The 12,393-nt window shown below is 46.7% G+C and overlaps 1 protein-coding gene across 1 annotated transcript in view; it reads left to right on the top strand.

Annotated features, from left to right (window-relative positions):
• The first annotated feature begins 592 nt into the window (after positions 1–592).
• BLTP3B (bridge-like lipid transfer protein family member 3B) overlaps positions 593–12,393 on the top strand; it is a 76,732-nt gene continuing 64,931 nt past the window's right edge. Inside the window, exon 1 of the mRNA XM_020978981.2 lies at positions 593–903. Coding sequence (XP_020834640.1) covers positions 860–903 — 44 coding nt within the window. The 5' untranslated portion in view covers positions 593–859. The remainder of the gene's footprint in view (positions 904–12,393) is intronic.

Below are 12,393 nucleotides of genomic sequence, written 5' to 3'. Positions count from 1 at the left end.
CGGCACCTCTGAGCCCCACCCCTCCTCCAAAACCCCTCCCCTAAGTTGATGCCTCCCTCTCTGGATGTCCAGAGCCCCGCCCCTCATCCCCCTCTCAGTTCCCTGTGTCTCAGAGCCAAGGTCTTCTTTCCTGTAGCCCCGCCTTTTCCTTTCATAGTCTCTCTCTCCTTACTCTGCCCCTGGGGACCTTCCCGAGTGTCCAGCAGCCCACACATCCTCTCGTAGCCCCTCCCCTCCCTCCTGTAGCCTGGAGGAGCTGCCTGTGCCTCCCGTAACCCCACTCTCTTCTCCCATAATCCCTCCTCTCCTCACCGACTCTATCCCGACTCTAGCCTCGCCCCGCTCTCAGTAGCCCTTGTCCATTTCTGTAGCCCCGCCCCTCCTCCCTAGGCCCCACCCCCTGTGGAACTGCCTGTCCTTTCCCTCGGTCTCTGCAGCCGCGCCCCTCCACGTAGCCCCGCCTGCTATCCTTTATTCCCACCCCTTTTACTGGAACTACCTATCCTTTGCCTGTGTCTCACGTAGCCCCTCCCCTACCTCGAAGTCCCGCCCCCGAGAGGCCGTTCCTCCCCCAAGCGTCTCAGGTGATGGTGCAGTCAAGATGGCGCTGGCGGCGGCGGCGGCGGTGGCGGCGGCGGCGGCCTGAACTGGGATGAGCCAGCCCGCTCCTTGGCGGCGGTGGCGGTGGCAGCGACGGCAGCGGCCGCTGGGGCCGGGGCCGGGGCCTTGGGGCTCGTCTTAGGCCCGTCGCTGCTCTCCCGCCGAGGGCGCTCGGGACGGCCGGAGGGACGACGAGGGAGCGAGCGCGGGTGCGAGGAGAGCGGCGGCGGCGGCGGCGGCGGCGGCTCCCCCCCTCACCATGGCCGGACTCATCAAGAAGCAGATCCTCAAGCACCTCTCCAGGTCAGTGCGAGGCGAGGCCGGGAGGGGGCCGCGGAGGGCTGGGGGCGCGATGCCCCTTCCTCACACCCCGCTGCTGGGGGAGGGGGGCGGCAGCCCCTGACAACCCCCGGTTAGTGACCGTGGCCTGGGAGTAAGCCCCCCCCCGGCTCCCCCACACCGGGGCCAGCGACCGTGGCTTCGGAGCGAGGACCCCTCCTAAGCACCCCCTCTCTCCCGGCGCTGATGTCAGACCGGCCCCCTCCCCGCCCCGTTTGTTTCTGCTGGGGGGGGGTACTGTAAAGCAGGGAGCTACCGCATCGGGAACGTTGTTTTCGGTTCTGGCTGACACATTTTTAAGGAAGACAGAGATGAGCCCCAAAGAACGCGGGGATGAAGGGCCTTCAGATCATTCATTCATTCATTCCAGCCTGCAGTTCATCAACAAACCTTTCCCAAGCGCCTGCTAGGTGCCAGGTGCCTTGTTAGGAGCTGGCCCTGCAAAAACACGGGTCCTTGCGCCCGTGGGGGACAGGGAGGGCTTGCCTTGGCGTCGGGAAGACGCGGTTGTGGTCTTGTCTCTGACGTTTAGCACCTTATCGAAGCACTCAAGCTCTCTGGGACGAGCCCCTGCCTCCCTAAAACGAAGGGACCGGGTTAGATGGCCTCCGGGGGCCCTTTCAGCCCTTCCGGGCTACTTGGGTCCTGTTCGGCGAGGAAGAAGTGTTTGCCCCCATTACCAAGGCTAACGTCTTCGCCTGTGCTCTTGGGCTGATCCTCTCCCACCTCTTCTGGGACCTTAATGGATAGGGCCCCTGACTCGGAGTCAGAAAGCAATGAATCAGTCAACAAGTATTAAGGACCTTCTTTGTGTCATAAACTGAGCTTCATATCCTTCATTAGACATTTGCTAGCTGTGTGACCTTCCAGAAGTCATTTAACCTCTCAGGGCCTCACAGATTCCTCATCTGTAAAATGAGGGGCCAGGACCAGGTGGCTTCTGAGGTCCTTGTTTCAGTAAACAAGCGATCAATAAACATTTATTAAGCACTTACTACATGCCAGGCACTACCATTAAGGGAGTCAAATTTTTTTTTCTGGGAAGCAACATGGACACATATAAATAAATGCTATAGATACTGTATCTCTTTAGAACTCTGTCATCAGGAATCTTAGAGGAGTCTAATTAGAGAGCCTAGAAGTGGTTCTGTTGGGTTTTGATATTCTTAAGAGAAGAATGGAAAGGGAGGAGAAGAGGAATACACTAGGAGGTGGGGGAAATTATCCCACATAATTGGGGTCCACAGGTAGAAGTCTGTAAAACAGTGAGGAAGGGGGAAGTGGATGACATTTGAAACTCAGAGACACGTGTACAGTTGGGTACAGAAATATATTTCATTTCACTGAAATATACTGTACGTGTGAAGCAAATTCGGGGGTCAGGGGAACTGGGCTAGGCCTTGTATGGGAGCTGGCACTGGAGCTGAGCCTGTAGGGGATAGAGCAGGGAATGCTATCCAGGCGTGGGGACAGCTGTGCAAGGAGGGGAGATGAAGGATTTCATGGGGGGAACTGCAGCTTGACCAGTAGTCTTGTCATGCCCTGTGATGGTCAGTTGAAGGAACAAGGGATGTTTAGACAGGACGTGATATCCAGCTTCGAGTCTGAAGGACTGTCCTATGGAAGGATTAGACTTGTCCTGCATGGCCTAAGGGGACAGAACTAGGGGCAGTGGTGGCAGCTGAAGAGAGCAGAGCCTTGACTTCTTAAGGAAAAAACTGCCTGGCTGTTAGAACTGTCCAAAAGGGAGATGGCTGTAGCAGAGCCAAAGCAGCTTTTCTCTTATCAAACGTTTTCAAGTAACTGGCTCGTTTACTACTTGTCTGGAATGAGAATCCTGTAAACAGAATTATTTTTTAGATATCGCCATCCTCTTCAACTCAGAAACCTTATTTCTTTGGGTTTGAATCGGCACTTTACTGTCGACTACTCATATGCCCTTGGGCAAATCACTTCCCTTGCTTTAGGCCTCAGTTTCCTCTTTTGTAAAATGAAGAGGGAGGTTGAACTAGGTGACTGCTGAGCTCCCCCCCTTTTTTTTAACTTCTAAATCCTATGATCAATGACCTTGTCCCACTGACTTTTGATTTTCCATGTGACCTGAGTTGCTTTGGTTTGGTTTGGTTTTGTGAAGACTCTTCACTGTACCTACCACGTTGTGCCCTCTACCCTTTGGAAAGGGTTCACTTAATTACAGTTTCTTGGAGAAGAGGCGGTGATTTCCTGTAAGCAATAGCTTGGAATGTTTTCTTAGTCAGATGTTACTGTTGCTGTTAACTTACCAAACTCCTTGTTAAGGTTCAGTTTTCCAAAGTATGCATTCATTAGTGGGTGAGCTTATTTCCACAACCAGTTTTGTGATAGGCACCAAAGTGCCCCTGATTTTGGATTCATTACCATGTGAGAAAGAGTTTCTAAAGGCCCTGGGCCCTAAATTCTGGATTTTGGCCTGTGTGGTGATAAACCTAGGAATTGTCATTCTTTCCATTTCATAATGTGGTCATAGTCAAGAATGACTCAGGCATGCTGGCGATTTGTTTCTTTCTTAGCTTCCCCATATTTGTCTCTTAAGTCAAAGGAGTGCTGAATAACCTTGTTGCAAGTAGTTACTCAGAGGCCGATCATTGAGTTTTTAGAGCAAGCTTCATGCTACTCTTTCTTTTTATCCACTGATAAATTAATCCTTCATATTCCAGTCTGTCAAGCCTGTCATTCAGGTTAATCATTCATAATGACAAATACAATCATGTATACATATAGTGAAAGTTTGAATTGTAATTCAGCTTGGTGAGCTGCATTGCTAGCAGTTTTAAAAGAATTTTAAATTGATAAGTCTAAAATGAGCAAAGTTTTGAAGAGTTTAAAGGGAGAGCAGGAACAGCTACATAGCGCAAAGATGTTTTAGTCAAATGCAAAATCAAATAAGACAGTACACAGTACGGTACTTATGTTATAACTATATGATGGCTCTATGTAAAAAGACATATTTCTTCCTAACATGAGGGTTTAGACCGTCAGGGGTGAGGAACCTGCTTGATTTGTTCTGTGAAGTTTGGATTAGGTCAGAGGTGGAACTTGAGGACCTAGAGGGCCACTTGTGGCCTTGAGGCTGCAGGCTCCCCTCCCCTGGTCAGAGTATCACACGTTTTAAAAAGGTGTTAAGGAGTCCAGAAGACATTTCAGAATTCCTTGTTGAAAAGAAGGTAACTATTACTAAACTGAGGTTTTGTTTTTCTTTTGATGTGATGTTTAGATAAGGTCTGATTTAAATCAGATGTTCCTGCCATACATTCCAGGACAAAGGTAGTGATTGTTTTTGGCAAATTAAGGCAGCAGCCACGTGTTCAGAATTGAGCCTTGAGCTTACTTTTTAACTTGTGTGATCTCTCTAATAGTTCTGTCATGATTCATAATGAGTTTCTGAAACTGAAAATGTTCAGTCATTTAAGTTCTTGTACATGATTCACTGGCCCCATTGCCATTCCTACCAACTCTTGGCTACCTCCTATGATCTAATGTCTGTATGTACCTGTAGTAGGAGGAATTAAGCTGGTCTGATAATAAAAATAGAAGTGGCACCTCAGTGGCCCAGTGGATTAGAGTGCTGGACTGAAAGTTGTTTTGAGTCGTTTCGGTTGTGTTCCACTCTTTGTGACCCCATTTGGGCTTTTCTTAGCAGAGATACTGGAGTGGTTTACCATTTCCTTCTCCAGCTCATTTTACAGAAGCAGAACTGAGGCAAACAGGATTAAATGACTTGTCCAGGATCATACAGCTAGTAAGCATCTGAGGCTGAATTTGAACTCAGGTCCTCTTGACTTCAGGCGTGGTGCTCTATCCACTGCATCTCCTAGCTCCCTGGACTGAAAGACCTGAGTTAAAATCCTGCTTCAGACACTTATTACCTATATGACCCAAGGTAAATCACTTAACCTCCCTGTGCCTCATGTATAAAATGGGGTTAATAATTGCACTTACCTCCACAAAATCATTGTGAGGATGAAATGAGGTAACATATGTAAAGTGGTTTGCAAATATTAAAGTGCTCTATAAGTGCCAGGTATTTTTGCAGTTATTATAATATTATAATTGTTATATTCACAGAAGTTGAGAGGAATAAAGGAAATGAAACATAATCTAGACAATCTTTTTTTTTGGTATCATGGACCCCTTTGGAAGTCTAGTGAGGCCCATGATCCTTTTCTTAGACTAATGCTTTTAAACTCCTATGATAGAATAAAGAGGACTTGGAAGGAAAGCAATTAAATTGAAATAAAGATGTCATCCAACCTCACAGACCCTCTGAAATCTATTCACATACACCAGGTTAAGAACCCTTGCTCTAGTTCAACTCATGTAATGATTGATTTAATAGACTCTGAGACCTTCAAGGAATACACATATCTTTACCATCTCTGTAGAGCAGGGATTGACTGCCTGTAACACACATACCAAAGGTGACATATGAAATGATTGTAGGCCTGAGTTAAGGATCACAAGCTGCTGGAAGTAAGTTGTGGCTTGGGGGGCCCATACAAAAAAGCTCCCTACTCTGAAGACCAAGGGAGTAGAGAGAGAAAGACTGAGATCAGCTTGGGTTTCCATAGCAGTTGGGTGAACTGGCATTGCAGGAAAGTGACCATCTTGGTTGGGGTTGGGGGAGAAGCTGTGTCACTTGGGAGAAGGCTGAAGGAGCCAGTGCCTGATATTTTAAATCTGTGCCAAGCTAATTAAGTAACATGAAACGGTGGACCTCTAATTTACTTAAGCTATGTATGATTTGTACCTTAAGATGCCATCGTTCCCAAGTGAAAATGCTTCTTAGGATTTCCGATCTAGATCTGGAAGAAACCTTGGAAATCATTTAATCCAATCCCCTCTTTTTCCTTATCAGGAAACTGAGGCTGAGAGAGCCTTCTGAACCTTGTTTGCCCAAGGTAACACAATTTGTAGGTGACTGAGCCAGGATTTGAATGCTGGAAGCTGGATGCAAATCCAGTGCCTTCTCACCCTAGCACCTTGTGCTCTCTGCTGACCCAGGTGAGGTGATTAAAGGCAGTGGCAGTAGAGGTTGCCTCAGAAATGGGGATGGGAACTCAGGGAAGCCTGCTGTTTGGTAACTTCTCAGGGGCACTGTCATTTTTATCAGAGCAGCATGAAAAGTACTAAGGAAAAAATGTGCTTCTTCCACGCCCTACAGTCCCTAGTGGCTTCCTACACCATCTGGCTTGCTCTCTTCCATCCTTGATTCCCTCAATCTCTGCCCTGCTAGTTCCCAGCTTAAATTATCTCTCAGTATGCTGTTTGTGCTCAAGAGCTACTTGTTGGAAGAAGTCACAGAAGTCTGCCCTTGTGGGTCCACTCTTGTTGTGTCCTGTGACTGTTAGAGGCAAGGAGGAGAGCCACATCACTCTCTGCATCCTTGAGTCCATCACCTTCATCCCATCTTACTCTTCCATCTCTTTATTGGTTTCTCCTCTGCAAATATATTGACTGCTGGAGTGAGGTGACTTCATAGTTCTCATGGTAGGAATGGGGGAAAGGTGAAAGGATGGCCTGATAGGGCTACATGGCGCCCTTCAACTACTGGGAGTCAGCCCTCTCAGTGGGACAGGGAAGGGACCTGCACTGACCCAGCACTTTAGGCTCGATGGTTCCCAGAGTGGGTGATACTCTTCCTCCCCGGGGGGTGGGGCAGCGATGGAACAGTCCAGGGGGGCTGTAGTAGCCCCGGGTACAATTGTACACTTAATCTGAGACATCTTTCTTAGTTTGTAAGATTTCCAGGGGGGCGCTGAGTAATTTTTAGGCCAAAGAAGTTTGGCAACCTCTGCTTTAGGGAAACTTTCCTCGACTGTCATTGCGGGCATTAGAAAAGCTGGACTTTTGACATTAGGAAAATGGAAATTAACTCATGCAGTGCATTCAGTAGCTCTTCACAGAGCTCTTGGTTTTTTAGGAAGTGTTTCCCTGAATCCAAAGAAGCGCTTGGTGACTTATCACTGCACAAGTCAAAGGCAGAGAGTGCTGATGGGATAGGAAGGAAAATCCAGAGGCTTAGCTGGAGGATATGTTGAATCCTGCTGAGATCAGCATTGCTTTAGGGAAAGCACTTGGCAGAGCAAGTGGAAGTGAGAATTAGGAACCATCCCCTGCAGTAAGAAAGCTTCACCCTATTACTGTACGTCTCTCAAGCCCCAGAGGGATTTCCTTCACTGAGGACTTAAGCCTTTCACCACCTAGGTATTGGAGAGGTTTTAGGAGAAGTGTAAACCGACAGGTAGAATGATTGTTGTTGAGGGTGTGGGCTAGCAGAGTCAATTTGGAGAGCTTACCAGTGACTGACTTTTTCAAAGCCAGTTAAATCAGAGGCTCTCCCTGGTCCCTTTTTAGGTAGCAGCTAAAATGGGGAATTATACCTAAGCTATCAGGTTCTGTGGTGGGGTTATGCAAGGAAAGGGGTGAAATTTTAAAAAATAATTGAGTTTGGTATACTGTCTGTCTATTACCCCCCTCCCCATTCTCTGGCTTCCCCCCATGACTTGGCATGCCAGATAACTAGTTTATTTTGGGTGGCAATTAGATCTCACCTTTTGGCTCCTGAAATGGCCTCAGGCTTTAGCTATAGGCTTCTTTGCCACAACACTATAAAGCTGTAGGCTGATCTACTGGTGAAATTTGAGTATGAGATCTGAACTGTATGGGCAGATAGGGCTTTTGTTTCAAACAGGCCCTCTGAGGAGGGCAGAAGGAGCCATGATGCCTCGGCCCTGTGACCGCCTCATGAGCAACTAGGGGGCATTGTGTGGGACTGGGCAGCAAGAAAGCCCTTATGCTTGCTGTATGATCTTGAGGAAGGCCCTGGACATCTCTTGGCCTTAATTTCCTCATCTGTAAAACGGGAATGATAGTAGCCCTTATCTCACAGGGTTGTTGTGAAGATCAGATGTATAAAGTCTTCATTCCTGTCCAGGATGCACCCCTTACTCTCTAGGCCTCCTCTACGGTGTCCCCATACAGGTACCCCTTTCCTCTCCTCTCGTGCCCCCAACATCATTTCCTTTTATCTGTCTTCTTCCCCCATCGGAATAGGAGCTCCTTGAAGGCAGGAGAGTCTTTCTTCTTGAGCTTGGATCCCCAGCACTTAGCCCAGTGCCTGGGGTATAGACAGTACTTAAGAAAGGCTGATTGATTTGACTTGTGGACTTTGCCAGCCTCAAAGGGCTGTATCAGTATGTCAGTGCTAGTTGTTACATTACTATCCTTAGACTCCTGAAATGGGGTTGATGAGGAGCCTAAGAAGCCTATGAATATAGTAATAACCCCTGCTTTAGCATCCTGCCCCAGACGACCAGGGCTCTTCATATCTAACCAATACCAAGACATCTCCTGAAGCTCCTTCTTCACATGGATGTCAGCACTTGATAGAAAGGAAAAGGGGAAGGTTGTAAGCATTTATATAGCTCCTACTATGTGCTGGGCACCGTGCTAAGTACTTGACGAATAGTATCTCATTTGAGCCGCACAGCAGCTCTTCATTTTACAGTTGTGAAAACTGAGGCAAAACAGGTGAAGTGACTTGTCCTGTGGCTAATAAGTGTCTAAGTCTGGGATTGAACTCAGGTCTTCCTCCTGCCAGGCCCAACTCACTGTGCCCTGCACCACCAGCTGCCTCAGTTGCTAGATGCTTAGGGGAACCCTACTGAGTCAATAGGGATGTGAAGACACTGGGGGTGGGCATCATGCAGTCTTTGAAAATGGCACCTTTTGGGGCATTTAGGGCGATCTGTCTGCTAACCAGATCACCTTATCCATTCCGTAGCCTCAGTGATCACCAGAGGAGGCCCAGATATCATCAAGTAGTAAACACTGGCATGCTAGGGATACAGAGACAAATGAAAATGTTCATGCCCTCCCGTGTCACAATACCAGCTAACACTTATTTAGGCCTCTTAAGTTCTGCAAAGTGCTTTGTGTAGATTATCTTATTTTATTCCTGGGAGGTAGGTGCTATGAGAATGCCCATTTTATTCATGAGGAAATTGAGGCAGAGAGGATTCAATGATTTGCCCAGGGTCCAGAATGTCCTGATTGTCCCGCTCCAAGCCTGTTTTTTTTATAGATGAGCTAACTGGGGCCCAGGGAAGCACTTACCTGACTTACTTGTGTCACGTAAGACAGTACAAAAACTGGAGCAAAAAGATGATTTAGACTAATGAAAATCACTTTTTCATTCAAGTGTGTGCAAAAACCATTGTCAAAAGAAGTCCAGGTGATCCTGTAAGATCTAGGGATCTTCATCAGACTTAAAAAAATTGTCCATTCAGGATTTTGGAGGATGATTTACTTTGATTGGACCTGCGAGTCTTGTCTCCATTCAGGGCATCTGTAATCTCAGAAATTCCCAGATGGAGATGGAATATGGCAACCCCACCTTGGTGCCATACCACATGTCAGCCGAGGTTAAGAATTTTATCCAAGAGATGTAGATAAATATACCTCAGTGGTCTGGGATCTCATCTGATTTAAACCCACAGAAAACCTAGAGGCTAGAATAATGGCGGGACTTGGGAAAAAGGACTTTAAATCAGAAGTATGCTTAATATCCAGTGTGATCAAAATGCAATTTCATGATGGAGAATTCAGGAGTATGTGTCAAAATCTGGTGAACTCAGGATTGAATCATGTTTAAAGCAAGTGATCGCAGCAGAAGGATATTACATATTAAGTTTTTTCAAGGTGTTAACAAGTTACAAGATTCGTTGCATAAGGCAATACTTTTATTATTTTGTGTTAGAAATAGGCTTGACACCAAAAATGTAGTATCAAGAAAATTTATTACAAAGAAAGTCCAGAGGATTTAGACGTTTCTGGCCAGAAGCAGGCTCCACCCATCTTCAGGAGGGGTGGGCCCTGAGTGCAACGGCAAGTGTGCTTTTATGCAGTCGAATTCCGCGAGAAACCTCCCAGGCCTGGATTGGTCCATCCCTTCCCAGGTTACACCTTTCCTTACATGTTTCCCCTTGATATGCCAAGTATGTTCCCCCTCCCTTGGTCATACATCCCATGACTTGTTAATGAGGCTCTAATTTTATGTGGGGTGTGTCAGATAACAGTAGTGAAGTTCATTAAGCAGGTGCACTAACATTTTTCAGGTGTCCTCAGGCTGACCCTAACTGGTCTGAGCTGGCTCAACCCTTATCTTGATTTTGGAGTCTTTTTGAAACCATCAACTTACTTTTTATTGGCTAAGCCCGAGCCCACCTGCAGTGTACTACTTCCTGGACCTGTTCTTTAAATCTCTGCATTATTCTACCTGTGGAATCGTAAGCCCGTCTAACTCTAAAATTTTGTTTTGTTTAAATCAGTTTGTATACCACTATAAATGTATTTTGAATCTATTACCATCTTTCTGCTCCTGCTGACACCTTGCTGATTCAAAACATTTTGACCGCTTTGTCTGGAATGTTGTAAGAGCTTTCTGTCTTTGTGCTTCTAGTTTCTGAGATCTCCAAATCATCCTTCACAGTGTTGCCCAAGTAGTCTTTTTAACACACAAAGATGAGGGGGGCGGAGGAGGAAGAGTGTGTGTGATTAAGCTGCTGTCCTGATAAAAAGCCCGATGGCTGTAATTGCTGAGCTCTCTGTGGCATTCAGGCTCCTCCGTGGTCTGCTTCCAGTCTACATTTTGAGGCTTATAGTGTTGAGGGCTGAGAGCTTGTGACCCCTCAAAGACTGAATTACAGGACGGGTCGTCTGGAATGAATTCACAGACCCAAGCATTCTTTAATTCAAGGTGGCAAAGGCTTGTTGTTACGCTTTTCAGCGGGCAAGGATTCTTAAAGGATCCTGCAACCTTAGAGAGGTACAGTTAAAGTTTATATAGGATAAAATACAATAAAACATGTGCCAAATATGCTAACTAGGGGATTCAGGGTGGGATTAGGGAGTGGTTAAGGAGTGGTCAGTTCTTAAAAGAACATGCACTTCTTGTACCTACTGCAGGCGTTTTACCCAGAATTCACTAGGAAAAGCCCACAAGGGGGGTCACATGGAGGTGTGGTTTTAGGCCTGATACATCACTAAGTCAACTAGAGTTCAGGGTAACTGAGAGTTGTCCAGTCTGCCACCAATCAATGTCTTGTTAGACAAGATAGATGTAGGGAGTATACATATGTCTTAAGTCTAGAATACAGTTAATGAGGAGCCCAGGATGTAGATAATAAGGTAGGGTGGTAGGATAGTATAGTAGTGGGTAAGAATGTCTTTATGACCCAGTGCAAAGCCAGTTTAAGCTAATAAATCCTTCAGGTGCTGTTTGGAACTGCACCAGGGAGAGAGATAAGGGTCCTGCTGGGGCCCACTCATGAGTAATTGCTAAGCACACCGTCCTTGGGCTGGGGAGAAACTGTCAGGGACAGTGTTTCTGAGGCTAGGGAGAAATGGGGGTCCAAGTACAAGCACCCAAGTGCCCTGTCAATAGCATAAGCTGCCTTCTTTTAACTAGCCTTCTTTCTCCCCAGTCTCATGCTGTGTTCTCTCAGCTCCATGCATTTGCAGTCTGTCCCCCGGTGTGTTCCTCTTAATCTTTTGCAGAAATCTTGTGGTTCTGTCAAGGCCCATCTCAGTTCTGACCTCTTCCTTGAGGCTTTCCCTTATGTGGTTCACCCTGTCTCCAGTCAGAAGTGATTTCTCCCTCCATGAGTCTTACGTTTGATCTCTGCTAGGCAAATCTCTTGTTCCAACTTTTTTTTTAACTGGACCTGTATATTTGTAGGTGTAGGTAACCCCTGGTGGTAGATTGGCTCCTGTTCTGCAGCTTAGAGTCTTAGAATGGGCTAGGTACTGAGAGGTTACATGACATGTCTGGAGTCACCCAGCACACACAGAGGCAGAAACGGAATCCAGGTCTTCTTAGCTCCAAGACTGGCTCTTCATCCACATTCTTGATTACCTCTGTTGTTCTAATTGAGCTTGTATTCAGATTATTTGTGGGTCCGGCTCATCATCCTACTTGACTGGAAATTTTTGAGGACTGGATTCTGTTGTTTTTTCTTTTTTTATCTCCAGCATCTAACACATAGTAGATGTCCGTTGCTGCCAAAGTAATCTTTTCCACCCTTGCACATGGTAAGAACATAGTCAGTGTTTCTTGAATTGAATCTTTCTCTCCTCTGTGCTCATGTCTGAGCAATTGGTCCATGAGTATTTATCAAATGATAACTCTGTGCCAGCTACCGTCCTAGTTTCCAGAGGCCTAAGAACAAGCCTTGCTGTTATGGAGAAACAATACTCCGAGAATCAGACTCAGCCTGGTGGCATCATATGGGTATGTGTCGTATGTGGTGGCAAAGAGTGAGAACAGGGAACCAGGAAATGTCAGGTCAGGGCAGGGACCAGGGGCATCTGGACTCATCCCCAGAGGTTACTGAGGAGGACTTTGGGCAGTAGAGA

This window comes from Phascolarctos cinereus, unplaced genomic scaffold (genome assembly GCF_003287225.1).
Source record: "Phascolarctos cinereus isolate Bilbo 61053 unplaced genomic scaffold, phaCin_HiC Scaffold_1;HRSCAF=81, whole genome shotgun sequence".
Taxonomy (NCBI): Eukaryota; Metazoa; Chordata; class Mammalia; order Diprotodontia; family Phascolarctidae; genus Phascolarctos; species Phascolarctos cinereus.
The sequence above is the reverse complement of the archived record's forward strand: the minus strand, read 5'-3'. Positions and strand labels throughout refer to the sequence as shown.